The sequence below is a fragment of the Engystomops pustulosus genome, chromosome 1 (genome assembly GCF_040894005.1).
Source record: "Engystomops pustulosus chromosome 1, aEngPut4.maternal, whole genome shotgun sequence".
NCBI lineage: Eukaryota > Metazoa > Chordata > Amphibia > Anura > Leptodactylidae > Engystomops > Engystomops pustulosus.
In genome coordinates, this window is record NC_092411.1 from 148,350,825 (window position 1) to 148,369,150 (window position 18,326).

Here is an 18,326-nt window from a genome sequence, read left to right on the forward strand (position 1 = left end):
GTGAGTGTACCAGAATGTTCAGCAGCGAGAGACTGGCTGTAACAAACAGCCTAGCTCCTGCTACCTCTACCCTGAATGGATTAACATCTTAACTGGTGCGATCAAGAATGATTGCTGCAGCTAAAGAGGCAGGCAGAAGAAAGAGGCTTCCCTCTGTCACACCCACAGTCCCCCTCTGTCATCTATGAAAGAGGCTTGTGTATAAACATGTCAAGAAAGTGTCTGATTTTAAACGGTAATACTTCCTGAACTTTGGTGTCATATTAAAAAGAATTCTCTCTTTAACCGCTTAATGGTGTTTTCCCTCAAACCAAATTAGGCCCTATCCATCTCTATGGAGCTGATGTAGATCGCCAAGCGCGGCGCATTTAAATTTTAGGAAGCAGAACTGTCATGGCCGTCTGCTCCATTAACCTCCCTGGAGCGACAAGGTGTCCTACTGATGTACTTGGGACCCCTCGTTGTCGTGATCTGTGGGGGTCTAATTACTGAGACCCCCATGATCAGCAAGTTAGGCCCCAGTTAGCTTTGCCATTACCAATTATGGGTGTTTGCTGCTATATGCTGCAAAAACCCCAGCCTGTATGAAGAGGGTTCAGCTCGTGGAGCCCTCTTTGTACACCCCTTGCATCCCCATGAGATTCCTGTACATCCAATGTTAAAGTTGCCTTTAAAAAATTTGATTTTTAAATATAGATCAATCCCTGACTGTACAACCTTTTTTGTTCACTTTTTATCTTATTTTTATTTTTTGTGAAATGCCAATTTGAACATTTGGCTGCCATTTTCAGTTTTGAGGTTCACAGCTGGGAATAACCGTTAATATATATTGATTGAGCATTTTGGGATACAATGATACCCAACACATTAATGATTAATTTTTTGCTTATCAATTCTAGGGAAAGGGGGGGTGTTTAAAATTTTAATTTTTTTTTTTGTCCTTATTTTAGACCTCTTCAGAACTTTGACCCTAGAGTCTGATCACTCCTACCATATACTGCAATACTGTAATACACCCTTAGTTATCGTCCTGGATCATTAAAAGGTTAAGTGGGTTGTGGTCATTTGTCTTCCCATTCTGTTAGTGTTTGATGTCACTGTCCTTACTACAACCAGATAAGGCTCCATTCAAACCTCTTTTTAGGTATTGTCTACCTTTTAGGGGTGAATTTCACTGCATCTATGCCAGAAAACCGGTGTAGAAGCAGTGCTAAATAGTCACAAATTCTTGCAAGAATTTGTGACTACATTGTGACTACACCACTTCCACAGGGCAGGGCGGCCGGCTAACTCCTTCTCCAGCTTTCAGGGGAAGCACAGCTGCCTACGCCACTGTATGAACATACACCAGGTCCTTTCCCTTCGTTGTAAGGGTACTCTTCACAACGGATTGGAAAAAACAAGATTTGAACCCAACCTATGCTTCTTCCTTTGTCATAGGATGCTCTTGTTGTATTTCTGTTTGTTTGCTACTTTTACATATATTTTGCAGGGAAGATATTACTTATCGCCTTCCTGAGCTTGAGCAGCGTGGCTCAGATGAAGAGAATATGGACTCTGAAACCTCAAACAGCACGGAGAGTTTACTGGATGAGAGACCAGTCTCCCTAGAGAAGGAAGGTCAGTATTAAGGTAGAGTGTCATTTGATATTACTTCTATATTGAAACCTTGCATGCAAAGTTCGTCACCAGCATTGCATACCAGAGATGTGTTACTTTTAATCTAAAAAGTTTTTTTTTTAAATCCAAGACAAAATACATTCCTCTGCCTATGAATCCACATGGCCCTTTTACCAATCTGTGCTTTCTCTAATCATACATACTGAGGCTCCTATGTCAGTGATGGTCAGTGCAAAATTCCAGGGTGCGGGTGGGCTCTCTAAGCAGCCACATTATGATCCATCTTGTTCTGTAAGCTGACACTGTGGTTAGACTATCAGGGTACAGGTTTATATAGAACTTTCATTTACCTTCTGAACATTGTACTAGTATCTGATACGTCTCATCTCTCTGTCAGAGTCATAATATCCACGAGATGCCAATTCCACATTGTCAGCTCTCCTACATCTCTGCTATTCCACAACACACTAGATCTGCTGTGCCTCCCCAGATAAAGAACTTATCTGTCTGTAGCGTGTAGTTCTCCTCACACTGCTGCCGGCAGGAACTGTGCCTGTGTATCACAGCAGGAAGTCAGTGTCTGTGTCAGTGAGAGCTCCGTCCTGGACTGCAGGGGATTAAATGTAGATTGGGGTTTGAGAAGCATATGAATGAATCTGTCCATTGGGTTACCTTCTGTGGATGTTCCTTCTCCTGGGACCTCTGTTTTGGCTTTTCGCTTCTTCAAGCGCAAAATGAGATCTTGATTATAAAGTTATTAAGATCTATAAATGGATCAAATTCTTTTGATCTCCTAGACAGACAGAATGAGAGGCCTTTACTTGGTAAGCTGGTTTCATCTTCCGTCAGAGTATAAATTGATAAATTGAAGATTTTCATTGATTGTGGGGCATTGTTTTTTTCGTGTTTTATTTTATTGATCTTTCTCTCTTTCCACGGGCCTTTCTTTTCTTTTAAGTCTTGCTGTTGATTGAGTGAAAACGGAGTACACTGCCTTTGGTGCTTTCTAGACTTGGTAACAGGGAGTCTTTTGTGGAAAGTTCCTTTGGTAGTGGGGGGAGCTCCAAAAAAGACAGTATTGCACTGGTTGATGGGTTTAATTTTAGGGTTTGGTTAGTAAATTCTACACTGTGGTGCTGGATATCTGGTAAGAATTCTTGGGATGTTTTTTTTTCTTCTGATGGGCTTACAGAGTGGGTTGTAAAGTTGGAAAGAGTGATCTGTTGGCTATTTGTTAGGCTAATTGGGTCTTCTACATCGTTGGGAGGGGTAATGGGTGCACTTCCTTGTTGGTTCGAGGGAGGGGAAGGAGGTGGTTGTACAGTTTGGGTCGTAGTGATGGTTTTGTCAGCATGTGCGTCGGTAAGCTGGGGAGGAGATTTGAGAATGTCCTCCTCTATATGTTTCCTAAGGGTCTGGGCTTGGTGTTGGCAGGCTTTCAGTTTTTTTTTGGTTGTGAAATATTTTATTACGAGGGGGCAGGGCTAGAGGGCAGGGGGCAGAGAGGGAGACTCTGCTCCACGGGGGCAACTCAAAATGTGTACACCAGGACTGATAGACAGGCTAGAATTATAACTGTGAAATGTATTTTTGTTAATAACAGTGAATTAGAGAATGTGTTTTGTCATTTTGAGTACAGTTTAGAATACCCCTCTAATGAACTATATAGAATCTGCACTGCAAAATGATGCAATGGAAAGTCTTTGGTTTATGATTATTTTGTTTTCTCTACAGTAACTTGTGTGGTGGATGCAGCTGTTTCACAGCCAGTGGTGAACACCATTAACTTTGCAACCAAAGACCATGCGTTCACAAGTTATCCTCCTCCCATTATCAAGCGTAGGCCTTCCTCTTTTCTAGCAAAAATGAGAGGTGCAAGACGTAATCCTGTATTGCCAACTGCTAACATAAAGTTACCTCCAGGAATATCCAAAGCCACAGACTATACTGATGATACAGGTTCTGTTCGGAGAAGAGAGCAACCTGGGCGAAGAACTGACAGTATCCAATCTGTTTATGTTCCCGATTGTTTAGAATTGGGACCTACACAAGGAACACTAGACTATGAACCCACCGCCAAATTAATACGTCGTTTCTCAGATCCTCATCTCCAAATACCTTGTCCTGAAGAATCCAGCCTTTGAACTATTCCACGAAAACAACAAATAATTATGATTGGAAGGAACTACATGGGACATGTGGGGAAGGAATATGTTAATGAGAATTTTAGGGAAAGGGGGGTTCTATTCATTTATATATTTAAACAGACTTTAAACTACTCCTCCCTTGATCTAGTGTTTGGGTGTATGAATGGAATGCTGAGCGTAAGGCATGAGTGTTATCCTACAGTTGTGTAGGAATTGAGTTCATTCCAGGTTTATAATCACATTGGACCAAAGGTGTCATTTTATGCCTTGAGCACCAGTTACAGTAATATTTTAAATGTATATTACAATGTTTTTAATATTTTGTTGCAATTTTTTTTAATATAAATATATATAGCAAGAAGGCCAAACTATTGTATAAAACGGAAGCAAGAGGAGTTCAATTTTTATTTGAACCATTGTTATAATTTGTTTCTTTTATAGATATGACTGAATTTTTATCAATATCCAACATAACATTTTAGCCTTTTGTAGGACCTAAAATTCAGCATTGCAGAATAGAGGACACACTATGTTGGCCACACTATGTTTAAAGTGACACAGGAGCTACTGGTGCCTTATAAGTATGATTTGCATGTTGTATTTTCTGTGCCCATTCAGTCTGTATAAGCATCAGTCAGTAGATATGGTCAAATCTGCTCCATCTGATTCATAGCACTATTATTCTCATACCAGATCTAGGGGTTTCCGCATGTCGTATTGCTGTAAGTATTCAATTTTAGTTTAGTTATTCAAAAATGTAAGGTAATCCTTGTAGCACCATGTGGGTAGCAAGCTTCTCACACTGAACTGTGGAAAGTATAAAGCCAATTGTGTTTACCTTTTTATCAGAAATAGTTGTAACACCACCAATATTGACTTATTAATAATAAGTGTTCTGGCCCAATGATACATTTTACTGATTAATTTTGATATTTTATGGTCATTACTTTCCAAATTGATGTGTTCATCATTCAGTTCTTGCTAAAATGTTGCCAGGTCCAGAACTCTTCCATATTGTATAAAGTAAAAGTAAACTGAGAAATAAGAGAATAAACTACCTGCAATTTTTGCTTAACATGAAACAATCCGTTACATAGAAATGCTGCATACTTTTCCATAGATGTGTTACTTGTCTTGTGTTACTCTAACATAAGACGTCCACTCCATTTAAACAAGGAGTCTTGGGACCCTGTTCTCATGATCAAAATAACTTACAAGCAATATAGACAGCAACTGCTGCTGATATAGTGGATACTTGAGGGTTAAAACCTTTCTTGAGCTTTTTACATATAGTGAACATACACCTTAAATCTCCATCCAACAGGTGGTGCTCTATTCACGGAGTTCGGTTTCCTATTGAATTACTATAACATCAGAATAGAGAGACCTAGAAGGGCATTTCCTGGTGATTCAGTCAATCTTTATTCCAGCTTGTTGAACAAACATAGCTTAGGAATAGGGAGTGATGCCGAGGTGCTGTCCAGATAAGCAACGGCTGTTTTGCGTGTACCACACTTCTGGCTTGTTGTGGATACGGAAGAAGCGTGGTAGATGTGCAACGGCCTTCGCTTGTCTTGGACAGCACCTCTGCATCACTCCCTATCCCTAAGCCATGTTCGTGTAACAATATAGAATAAAAATTGATTGGCATTCACCCTTCCTGGTAATTCATTCTATGGGGGGCATGTATCTCTCCTATTGCTTCCTTTTTTCTTTTGTGCAACTTTTTAGGTGCAGAATCGAGCAGTATACAAAAGTTGTCTGCCTTAAGGATATAATGCAGTGTGCCGTATTTATCTTTGTAGCCCAGATGTTTATTCAACTTGTGAGACTTTTGGGCTTTGAATTATCCCATTCTTGTGCCTAGTAAGTCACAAAACAGAGCATGCTAGACCCAGACTTACTTTTGATAAACTACTTTTTGGGACTAAAAAGTCGCACACCACAACAAGTTGTAAAAGTGAGACTAAACAGGCAATTAATCACATATGACAAAGGGAAATGCTTAGGATGCATTGCAATGATTAAGTAGGCCAACTTCAGCAAACTTGAGAAAGTGGCAGCCAAAAAACACATGTGCCCCTCTCTCTCTTCTGCTGTTTTCATGATCAGTTATAGTCCCCGTGGGTGGACACCCATCCATCATACACTTGTGAAATAATAAAGAATAATCTTTATTTATGGGGCATCCCTTGTTTGTTTAGTGCTTTGCAAACTCTTGCATTCATTTAGAGAGCAACAAACATTTTCTTGTTCTATCAGTATGAAACCATTACTCAGGACTAGATATAATACTGATTGCTTGGGCTGCAACCACTTGGGGCCCCACTGCGATATCAAGTGGGGCTGGGGGAGCCATCAAACTGTAAAACTGGTAAACCAGCTCAACCAGTATTTAATTTAGTTTTATGGGTTTACAGAGACTGCTATCATCTGCAATCCCATAGAAGATAATAATAGGCAAATAGAATTTGTGCTTGTGGAGAAATCGAGGGTCCACCTTTGTGTTGAGATTGAATAAAGAGTCTATACCCCATAGACCACAGATATGTATTGCCCATTACATGGATATGGAAGAAGTGTTTATAGAGGTGAAATGATTTTGGTTCTCTTGAAACCATTAATATTCTCAACACATAATGGGTTTGAATGTTGTCTTTTTTCTGCCAGCACCCAATACTATATTGAATGTAGCCAAGACCTTAACCCAGGTTCTGTATATATAACAGTGTATTACAAAGACCCACAACCATTCACTATACGATTTATACATATATGGTGTCCAAAAGAGGACGTGCACTTTAAACCCTTGTAGAAAGTGAGATACTAGGGATATTGTTAACATAGTCATTTGTTTTTTTGTTGAGTTGGCTTGAGTTCCCCATGGTACGAAACCTTTTTTAATTTAATTTTACATGTCTATTGTCAGACACTGTTCCAATATCGGGTTTGTTTTTCTGGCCCTACAATGGAATAGAGAAATCCAAAGTTGGGCAGGGATGGATCCTTTTTATGATTGATAAAAATAAAACTCATTTACTTTGATGTATGTCATAGCCAGTGCATTGTAATGGGCTGTTTCATCCTATGTTTAGATTTGATGAACAGAGCCTTACTGGAATTATATACTGTATTACGATCTGTCTACAAGATGTCTTCCTTATCATGCATATGTCTTTGCACATAAAGTGCCTTATGAAGATTTTGCATGACCTTCAAGGACTCTAAATTATGCGGGAGCAAGAGTAATTTTATAGTATTTTCATCTACTTTTTTGCTCTGGCTTGCTTCAGATTATAAAAGCTGACTGGGGCAGTTACATTGTCAGTCATTATTAAACCATGTTACACTGTGCGTTCCTGTCCGCCCACCCTCATGAATACACCTGACCGCTTCGAGAGCGGTTTGGCATTTCTAGTGTATAATGTTATCAGAGGTTTCAATGTAACACTGCTGGGAGTGTTGTAAGTAGTACTAGAAGCTGCTTACTTTAGTAAGCAGCACCTTGTGCCGGTTTTGAGGATGACAGGTACTCTTCAAACAAGCTAAAAGCATGGTAAACATTCAAAAGCGGTCCAATAACGCATAGTGTGACCGCACCTTAAGGCCGCATTCACAAATGGCATTTGTCTTGCGTATAGAAATGCTGGCGATCAGTTATGAGCATCCGCTGTTTTGCATGTAAACAATTCCAAAAAGCCTGTTACCAATCACATGGAAATGCATATGTGATTGTCCTAAGCGCCACCTATGGGATGGGTTTCTTAAAACAAGGCAAATGCCACGTGTGAACACAGACTAAAACTGCCTGTAAAAATGAATGCCAGTTATCTTGCCTTACTGGTTTCTGTTGGTCCAGCTGAGTAGTTGGTATCAGTCAGCAAAAGAGTGTGCCCGGAGACCCACAAAGGAAAGAACGATGGGCCTAGTTGAATTTCAACATGCCTGATGCATTGTTAAAACTGGAATTTATACTCTGCTACAGGAGTCATCTGATCATTTCTGCTAATCATTGAAATCGGCGTGTGAATTGGAGAATGGACTACGAAAATAATTCATGTGTGCTAGGTGGTATCTAAAGTGTATAAGCAGCACTGCTGTTGTCGCTCTGTGAATCAAAGATCCATTCAGATTGTGTCCCTGAGTAACGGGCCAGAGTATGCTGCTAGGCCAGACTACACCCGGGGTTGAAGTGGCTTATGCCAGATTAGTAATCATGTCATATACAAATTAAGAAATACTTAATTTTTCTACGTTTTATTCGGGATTCAGCTCTGATAAATTAAGTGAAACTACAAACACATATCCATCACATATCCGTCAGGCTGCATTCCCACATTGAGGTTTTCTGATGCAGTTTTGCAGCAGGTGAGGATCCGAAAGGATGACAGCATATAATGCATATGCAGCTGCTCCTACACATTATATCCAATGTGGTGTAAATATGTTCAAATAGCATTTACATAAATATTTTCTGACGGTGTGGAGATGGAAAGGGGCGAGTGCTCCTCAACCCTCCCACTTTCATAGGGAGTTATAGCGTTTATCCCCCGGGTATTCTGTGGCTTAGGCCAGACTATACACAGGTTCTGTTAGAGGCATAAACTTATACTTATACATATACTTTACACCTTGGGGTATACTCTAACCTTGTCCTAGATTATACCCGGGTATAGACCATTCTGGCCTGCTACACCGAACCAACCACACTGCTGGGAAGGGACCTCTTACATGATATTGATCTGATTTAAGGAGTTCTGCTTCTTCACTAGAGAATAGAATAACTTTATTATCCCCATAGGGGAAATTAGTCACGCCATCCAATAAATACACAGCAGTGTCAACACTGTAATCATGCTTACACTATCAGTGTGACTCTTTATTGGGGATGCAAGAACTCCTTACATAGATCACTGTGATGTAAGGAGTACAGTCCCCAGCAGTGACTTTGGTCTGGGACAGGGACAGTGAATGGTCAGTGGTTCAGACTGATGCCAGCAATGTGTATCTGCCCTAAGGATACTGTCAGACAAGCATTTTTTTTTTACTTTAATAGCGTGAAAAAGGGTGGACAGACTAATTTATAATAGTTTAGTAATTTGAGAACCTTGCATACACTTACATACATATATTTTCCATTGTTCTTGCATTTCTTTTTTGTGGAGAGGTTGAGTTGCAGTTTAACTACCTGTGATTCTGCAGCATGGAGGGATGTGAGTAACACCCATCGGTGCCTTTGAGGGCGCGTTCACACGTTGCGTTTTGACCTGCGTTTTCATCGCGCTTGACACGCATATACAACAGCTGCGGAGAGGTGATTTACCTAATTATATCACTCTTAACATTCGTAAACGCAATGCATTTTGTTAACGCATGTATTAACATTGTGTTAACAAACGTAAACGGTAATGTAATTAGGCAAATTACCTCTCATCAGCTGTTGTAATGAGTTTCAAACGCAATGAAAACGCAACCAAAGCGCAACGTGTGAACGCGCCCTCAGGCTCATTAGCAAAAATGTATTTTAGTGGGATGGAGGTCATGGATAAGAAATCTAGATCAAGGCACTGTGACTGTGGTAATCTTATGAGTAAGTGTACCTGGTTTATTATGCATGATTTTGATGGTAGATTTCCTTTAACCAATACTTGATTTTTATTTTTTTTTTATTTTAAGGAAGCCATAACTCCTAAATATTTGGTGCTAAACTACAGCGGCATGTTTACATTTAACCACACGGTTTCTGGGAAGGTATGCATATTGAATACCATTCCCATTTTATGGTCATCATGAAAACTTGTGTATTGTATTCCATCTTGGCTCTGTGACTAGAGAGAGCGGATTTGTACTGGGCATATGATCTTAACACCAGGTACTCTATAGTACAGATTGGACACATAGCTATTGCCAGCCTCTTCAGTTATTTAAGATTTTTTTTGGAAAGCTTTTTTTTTCTGCCCCATGCTGTTTTGTATAGTTTGTACCTGCTGTATGCCTTTTGCTGTGTGGAAGTTTACAGGCAGATGTTTGGTCATCTTTTTAACAAGTGTTGGTAATGGAAATCATATGCATTAAGCGTCACTTAAGAACAGAAAGCCTGAAAAGTGAAATATTTTCTTCAGTTCATTCTGAGGAACTTTAGTTGTGTGCTTACAGTATTTACTGGGTCAAAACTTAGAATAGTTGAACTGAGCTCAGCATGTCAGATTAGTTCATTGATTCAAGGTTTTATCTGGGAATCTTACTTTGTGGGTAAGGGGCTTAAAACCACAAAATGGTTGACATTCATTATAACCCTGTGTTTGTGCAAATAATAGTCAACCCATCAGGTAAGTTACAATGCCCTCTGCAGTTCAACAGGTGTGTGTGTGTCACATATATACACACACATGTCCCATAAAGTCATTGTCAAAAAGTCTGTTTGTTAACGTGTATAAACATTTTATGTTCTCCTCTTTTATTAAATGAGTTTAACTAGATATTGTCTGATTATTATTTTTATATAATAATATACCTTTTTCTAGTACTGGAAACTTGGCACATCAGGAAAATTGTGTGGGAGCAGTAAAATACTGCCCCCTATGTACAAGAAAATAATTGCTGTAATACTGCCCCCTATGTACAAGAATATAATTGCTATAAAACTGCTCTTCCCCCATCCACAGACACCAGGCTCTCCTCATTCAGACAGCCCTCTCCTGCCCCCAGTTCTAGTTCCCTCCAGGTCTAGTTCCCCCTCCCTCATGCATCCAGTTCTAGTTGTCGTCATCCCCCCCCCCCCATTCTATTAACCCTCACCTCACTCTGAGCAGCCCTGTTCCGTAGTAGGCTGTATACACTCACCGGCCACTTTATTAGGTACACCATGCTAGTAACGGGTTGGACCCCCTTTTGCCTTCAGAACTGCCTCAATTCTTCGTGGCATAGATTCAACAAGGTGCTGGAAGCATTCCTCAGAGATTTTGGTCCATATTGACATGATCCCGGCACTCGCCAACTTGGTGCAAGTAAGTTTTATTGTAAGTACAACTTACAACATGCTGTGCAGGGACACAAAAGTAATGGGGAACGCGTTTTCGGCTTGACACGAAAGCCTTTGTCAACCACATTATATCACTGGACATAACAAGCTTAAATACAAAGTAGCAAACTAAGTCCTGCCCACTGACGTCACATCCTACCCGAATCCTATCCTCTGTGGTGTGACGTAGTGGCTTCAGGTATTTTCCTTATTCTGGTTGCGCTTCTGAAAGAGATTAAAACAGGGTAAGACAACAAGCATCAACAAAACGAACATAAGGTAATGAGGTCATGAAGATATCTAAGATAAACTGCGGAATAAGATCATGAGAAAAGACTTAGATCGTAATCGCGATTTAACCCTCGCGGTTCCAGGGTCCCCAGAGTGTGTATCCAGTACACCTCACGGCGACGGAGAAGATTTTTAATACTACCTCCTCTTCGAGGGGTTTCAATCTGTTCGATCACTTGGAACCTGAGCTGGGATATGGAGTGTTTCCATATAGTGGCCTCTACCAACTCTCTTCTGACACCTCCCTCCAAAGTGTTAGAAAAAATATTAACACCTTATGTGAAAAAGACCACCTCTTTTTTACTGGATACGGCGTCTTTCCTTAATGTGATTAGGAACCTAGATGATATCTCACCCACCGACCTATTAGTTACAATTGATGTGGTCAGTTTGTACACATCAATTGAACATAGGTTAGGTATCCAAGCAGTTGATAAAATACTTAGCTGTGATCCATCTATGTCCTTGGAAGTAAAATTCCTATTGAAATTACTTGAGGTTGTCCTTTCTGAAAACTATTTCCTCGTAGAGGATAATTACTACCTACAAAAGAGAGGGACAGCGATGGGGTCCAATGTGGCCCCACCCTACGCAAACTGTTACATGGTGGCCTTTGACATAATTAGGGAAAAAGGAGTGAGTATACACATGTTCCTCTTCAAAGTATGGCGTCGTTTTATCAACTATGTGTTTTGTGTGTGGGCGGGGCCACAGGGGACCCTAGAAGTCTTTCTGGAACATCTAAACTCTGTATGCAGTGAGTTGCAGTTCACCATGACCAGTAATACTGATAAAATCAGTTTTTTAGATACAGTGGTCTATAAAAGAATGGATGGAACGTTGGGCACAGACCTGTACAGAAAAACTACGGACAGAAATAGTGTTTTACACTATTGTAGCAATCACCCTTAGACCCAAGGTACAAGCACAAAAAAGGATCACTTTTAGTCACCAATATCATCCCCTCAACAGCAGGATTGACACTATAGTCAGGAAACGTATACTCCGTACATCATACCCTGATGTTGAGGAATTTCAGAATTCACCTTTAATTTGCAACAAAAAAGCTCCAAACCTACACAAACTGATACGAGCTGATACAGGTGGTACACGGAAACTGCCCAAACAAATGTTTCTAGTGACACAGAAGAAAGGCACATTCCCATGCTTAAATTGCTCTGAGTGCTCTAATGTACTCCGTGGTGATACATTACATCATCCCCATACTGGACAGCCCTTTAAGATACAGGGATATTATACATGCAATTCACAAAATGTGATTTATTCTATTAAGTGCCCCTGTGGATACCTATACATAGGAGAGACAATACAGCCTGTCAAAACCCATATCAATAAGCACAAATCGACCATCAGATGCAACAATAGGCTATTACCCATCCCTTAACACTTTCATGACAGGAAACACTCCATATCCCAGCTCAGGTTCCAAGTGATCGAACAGATTGAAACCCCTCGAAGAGGAGGTAGTATTAAAAATCTTCTCCGTCACCATGAGGCGTACTGGATACACACTCTGTATGTCTTTTCTCATGATCTTATTCCGCAGTTTATCTTAGATATCTTCATGATCTCATTACCTTATGTTCGTTTTGTTGATGCTTGTTGTCTTACCCTGTTTTAATCTCTCTTTCAGAAGCGCAACCAGAATAAGGAAAATACCTGAAGCCACTACGTCACACCACAGAGGATAGGATTCCAGTAGGATGTGACGTCAGTGGGCAGGACTTAGTTTGCTACTTTGTATTTAAGCTTGTTATGTTCAGTGATATAATGTGGTTGACAAAGGCTTGCGTGTCATGCCGAAAACGCGTTCCCCATTACTTTTGTGTCCATGCACAGCATGTTGTAAGTTGTACTTACTATAAAACTTACTTGCACCAAGTTGGCGAGTGCCAGGATTTTCTTTATTACCCATTTTGGCTGAGGCCATACCCGGAGCACCGCTCTCATACGGAGTGCCGTCCATCTGCTACTTCATATTGACATGATGGCATCACACAGTTGCTGCAGATTTGTCGGCTGCACATCCATGATGCGAATCTCCCGTTCCACCACATCCCAAAGATGCTCTATTGGATTGAGATCTGGTGACTGTGGAGGCCATTTGAGTACAGTGTCCTGTTCAAGAAACCAGTCTGAGATTATTCCAGCTTTATGACATGGCGCATTATCCTGCTGAAAGTAGCCATCAGATGTGGTCATAAAGGGATGGACATGGTCAGCAACAATACTCAGGTAGGCTGTGGCGTTGCAACGATGCTCAATTGGTACCAAGGTGCCCAAAGAGTGCCAAGAAAATATTCCCCACACCATGACACCACCACCATCAGCCTGAACCGTTGATACAAGGCAGGATGGATCCATGCTTTCATGTTGTTGACGCCAAATTCTGCACTGAGTTAAGTTGCCCCCCCAACTTGTTCAAATCAAACAAAATTGGTGTCATACGTTTGTGCTACGTTTGTGCTGGTATGTGCAGCAGAAATTTTCATTTGTGCCGCTATAGTTTTTAATGAAAGTTTCCAGAAGTCATCAGAGGTCAACCAGCCCCCCCACATTGCCCAAATCAAACAAAACTGGGACCGAACAACTCTGCCATGTTTGTGCTGGTTTGTGCTGCTGAATTTTTTGTTTTGTGCTGCTTTTGTTTTGAATATATGAACAAAAAAATTAAAGGTCAAAAGTTCAAACAGCCCCTCCACATTAACCGAATCAAACAAAACTGGTGTCAAACGTTAGTGCTACGTTTGTGCAGCAAAAATTTTCGTTTGTGCCGCTATTATTTTTAATATATTCATACTTTTTTGCAGAGTTCATCAGAGTTCATTTCTTCCAAAGTACAATGTGTTTGCTAGCTCCCCCTGCGGGTCAAACCAGGGAAGTGTCACTAGGTTTGTTTTTTACCAGTTCATCCTAAACACCTTAAACACCTGAACATATCTTAAAAATGATAGCGGCACAAACAAAAATTTTTGCTGCACAAACGTAGCACTAACGTTTGACACCAGTTTTGTTTGATTCGGTTAATGTGGGGGGGCTGGTTTAACTTTTGAACTTTCATTTTTTGTTCATATATTCAAAACAAAAGCAGCACAAACAAAAATTTGAGCAGCACAAACGTAGCAGAATTGTTCAGTCCCAGTTTTTTTTTATTTGGGCAATGTGGGGGGGCTGGTTGACCTCTGATGACCTCTGGAAACTTTCATTAAAATCTTAAAAACGATAGTGGCACAAACGAAAATTTCTGCTGCACAAACGTAGCACAAACGTTTGACACCAATTTTGTTTGATTTGAACAAGGTGGGGGGGCCAACTTCACTCAGGTCAAATTCTGACCCTACCATCCGAATGTCTCAGCAGAAATTGAGACTCATCAGACCAGGCAACGTTTTTCCAATCTTCTACTGTCCAATTTCGATGAGCTTGTGCAAATTGTAGCATCAGTTTCCTGTTCTTAGCTGAAAGGGGTGGCACCCGGTGTGGTCTTCTGCTGCTGTAGCCCATCTGCCTCAAAGTTCGACGTACTGTGCGTTCAGAGATGCTCTTCTGCCTTCCTTGGTTGTAACGGGTGGCGATTTGAGTCACTGTTGCCTTTCTATCAGCTCGAACCAGTCTGCCCATTCTCCTCTGACCTCAACAAGGCATTTCCGCCCACAGAACTGCTGCTCACTGGATGTTTTTTTCTTTTTCGGACCATTCTCTGTAAACCCTAGAGATGGTTGTGCGTGAAAATCCCAGTAGATCAGCAGTTTCTGAAATACTCAGACCAGCCCTTCTGGCACCAACAACCATGCCACGTTCAAAGGCACTCAAATCACCTTTCTTCCCCATACTGATGCTCGGTTTGAACTGCAGGAGATTGTCTTGACCATGTCTACATGCCTAAATGCACGGAGTTGCCGCCATGTGATTGGCTGATTAGAAATAAAGTGTTAATGAGCAGTTGGACAGGTGTACCTAATAAAGTGGCCGGTGAGTGTAGAGGAGAAGCCGAAGGATCATGTGATGACTAAAAAGGCCTAGCCTTTTCTTGGTAGCTTGGAGGCAGCCAGGGCCCAGAATACTGGAGTGGCTGGCTATTGCGGCCTTGGGCATGCTGTGGTCATGGTGCTTGGTATGGAGAACAGAGGGCTGACCTACAGCCTGGCAGGTCTCCAGCAGGTGGTATGTGCAAGAAATATGGAAGGAGAGGCTTATGCAATGGTTTCTCCCTGGGTTAACTCCTAAGGTGTCTGTAGAATGAGTCCCTGGGTGATTGATGGGGAGCCCGTGGTGGTAAACAGCCGTATACAGGAATCAGATTGAGGCAACGTCTTTATTGAACAGCAGGCAACATCCAGAAACAGGTAACTGCAGATTCTTTATGTTGGAAAGGTCTTGGAGAGTTGTTCCAAAGGAAAGGTGCAAGCAGCCTGATAGTATGCATGCTGGTTCAGGTGGAACTGAGTCCAAGTGGTGGAAGCTTCCGTACTGGGCTTAAACTGTAACCGTCATTCTGAGCAAAAATAAAATGCATTCCCTAGGAATCATTCCTCAAAATATTTTACCTCTTGGTCCATAGGTATTTTTTTTCCTTTTTGTGGCCCATAGCAACCTTGGTTTCCAGCTCTAAAAAAAAAAAACTACAATCTGCAAGATGCAGGGGCAGGACCTGCCTCCCATCACCTCATCACAAGCGCATGGTGCTGACCAATGACACTATCTATCTAGTCATAGGTACTTAGATAGATAGGATATACATACATATCTAAGTAAAACTTCAGCACAGCACATGAGGGCACAGCTTGCAGACTTGGAGAGTGTCTCCTGCCACTTCCTGCTGTGTGATGTGATGGGGGGATTTAGTTTGTTTCTGTGTGGATTATTTGTTTATACACAAGTGTAGGGAAAGCTGAGGGAGAGATAAGTGTAGATGTTTTATTACTACATTAGTTTGGGCTTCTCCCTGCACATGACTGTTGGAGCAGTGAGACATGAGGTGAACAGCTGATTGCAGGGAGGGGGTTGGGGCTGTGTCTCTAGCTCCATAGTAGGGGAAGTCTGCAGAATACACGAGAATGGAGCAAGATTCGGGTAACTAATCCAAATGCAAAAGGGCTTAAAATTACCTGCCCTACAACATATCAAAAGCTTGCATAACAGACACATCATTGATGATAACAATAATCTTTATTTATATAGCGCCATCATATAACGCTCATGTAGCGCTTTACAAATCATAGGCAGGGGTGAACACATTAAAGAATACAAACAATTCTATCCTCCGGCAATCGACTCCATTAGGGGACTGGAGTCAATTGTAATTGTCCTAGAAAACTGGCGCCAAAGTTAGGAAATCCTGGCCTTCCCACTATTTTAAAATTCTTGGATGAATTCTTTTCATATAGCCCAGGATCTATTGTACTTTCAATCCACCACTGTATGGAGGACAGATACTTCTAATCCTTGTAAATACACTTGGCTTTAAAATAAAAAAAAACATAATGTCTAAATCAAGCCCCCCGCTGATGTCCACAGACCAAAAAGGGGTGCAAATAAGGCCTGTGGATGATAGCTACCTATTCTGCTGTTCACTTTATAGACTGGGTTTACATTTTCTGATATAGTGTTTAAAGTTGAAAAACAGGAGTTCAGCAGAAAAGGAGAGATCCAATATAGGACAGATACTTATAATCATTTCTAATGCACTTGGGTATGGATTCAAAACTGTAAAAACAAAAGAAAAAAACAGAATGCATAAAACCAGTCCCCAACTGATGTCCACAAGCTGCGAGGCCTGTTTGTGACCCGTTTTTCACAGTTCGTGTGTATGAGACCTAACAGTATGCCGATGGTATGCCTACATGACATTGTTACTGAAACCCAATTGCAAACTCTTGAAACTCCAAACATATTTTTGAAATTCTGGATGAATCCACTTTGCGTCAGCAACATGGATACTATGTTCCTAGCGACCACTGCATCTAAGATAGTTCAGAGACCGAGATAAGTCTGTTATCACCATGGGACCTAATTAAAGTCTGTTCTCAGCAGTTAAACTGACAGGTATAATACACTACACTATACAAGAAGTGCAGTCTATTATTATACGAATGATCTGATATTCGCATCAAGCAGTGACCCAAAAGGCAGGATTTCATCCCTTGGTAAAATGTTATCAACAAGAGCTACTGAAATCCATACGACACTGGTCAGCATGAATAAAGAGAAAAATGTCCACAAGAATGGATTTTCTGGTGTGACCTCCAGTAGAAAGCAAAGACCCCACGGGGGAATAGGAAGATGATACAGAGGAGCTGTGTGAGTGACTCCCAGGGGGAAGGTGTGTACATCAAGCTTGGATGTACAACAACACTGAAAAAAGACAGCAATGGGATTTGTTGCCAGTTCTAGGAATTGAATGGTAAAAGACGGTATTCCTCAAGCAAATAGAAAAAAAAGATTTTTTTTTTAAAGCCTGTGGCAGCACCATAAAGAAGAGGACCTTTGTTCAGTATGTTCCTAGTCATGCACCACAGGATTTGGAGAGGAAGGACTCAACAGCAACATTGTCAAACGTAGCTAAAGTAAAATGGGATAGAAGAATGGATCCTGTGAGAAAAGATTTGCCTTGTCTAGTAGAAACCACTGAATGTTAGAAGGTATCGGTTCAACAAGGCCAATAGGGAAGCTCTCTGTCTTGAGCTGCCTGGTGACTCTGAAGAGAAGGTGAGAGAAGATGTATAGGAGGAAGAACTGAGTCAACAGAAGAATCTGGTGCCATGCATGTCATGAGCTTGTTTTATCTGGAGACCATCAAGCCCACATGGTGGGTACATATGGTACATATCTCCTTGTTGACAGGAGTATGCAACAGCTGTCACATTATCTGTCTGGATCCTGATTGGACAGCCTCACAGGAAGATGGCCCAATGTTGAAGACATTGGTGAATAGCCTTTAACTCCAGACTTTATTCTGGGTAAGCGATTGGACCTTCTCCAGGTAGGAAGAACTACAACACTCCTGAATTGGAGAATCCCTATGATCAACACCAAGACCATTGTGGAAATACGTGGAGTGGTAGCCAGTCCAAAGAGGAGAACCACAAACTAAAAGTAAGAACCTGTGAAACCTGAGTTTTGTTCTATTTATCAACAATTACAATTATTATTACAGTGAAGAAGAAATTATATGTATAACAATTTAGACTTATCAATTTGTAACATACAATTACTACACCCACACA

The 18,326-nt window shown here is 41.0% G+C and overlaps 1 protein-coding gene across 9 annotated transcripts in view; it reads left to right on the forward strand.

Annotated features, from left to right (window-relative positions):
* Positions 1 to 4,086, forward strand: part of MYO9B (myosin IXB) — a 132,436-nt gene extending 128,350 nt beyond the window's left edge. For 8 of the 9 annotated variants that reach the window (XM_072156670.1, XM_072156660.1, XM_072156688.1 and 5 more), the window contains 2 exons: positions 1,493 to 1,620; positions 3,355 to 4,086. In XM_072156670.1, the coding sequence (XP_072012771.1) occupies positions 1,493 to 1,620; positions 3,355 to 3,764 (538 nt within the window). In that variant the 3' untranslated portion in view covers positions 3,765 to 4,086. Of the gene's footprint in view, positions 1 to 1,492; positions 1,633 to 3,354 lie in introns of all 9 variants that reach the window. The other variant, XM_072156729.1, reaches the window with a different exon arrangement.
* The last annotated feature ends 14,240 nt before the right edge of the window (positions 4,087 to 18,326 follow it).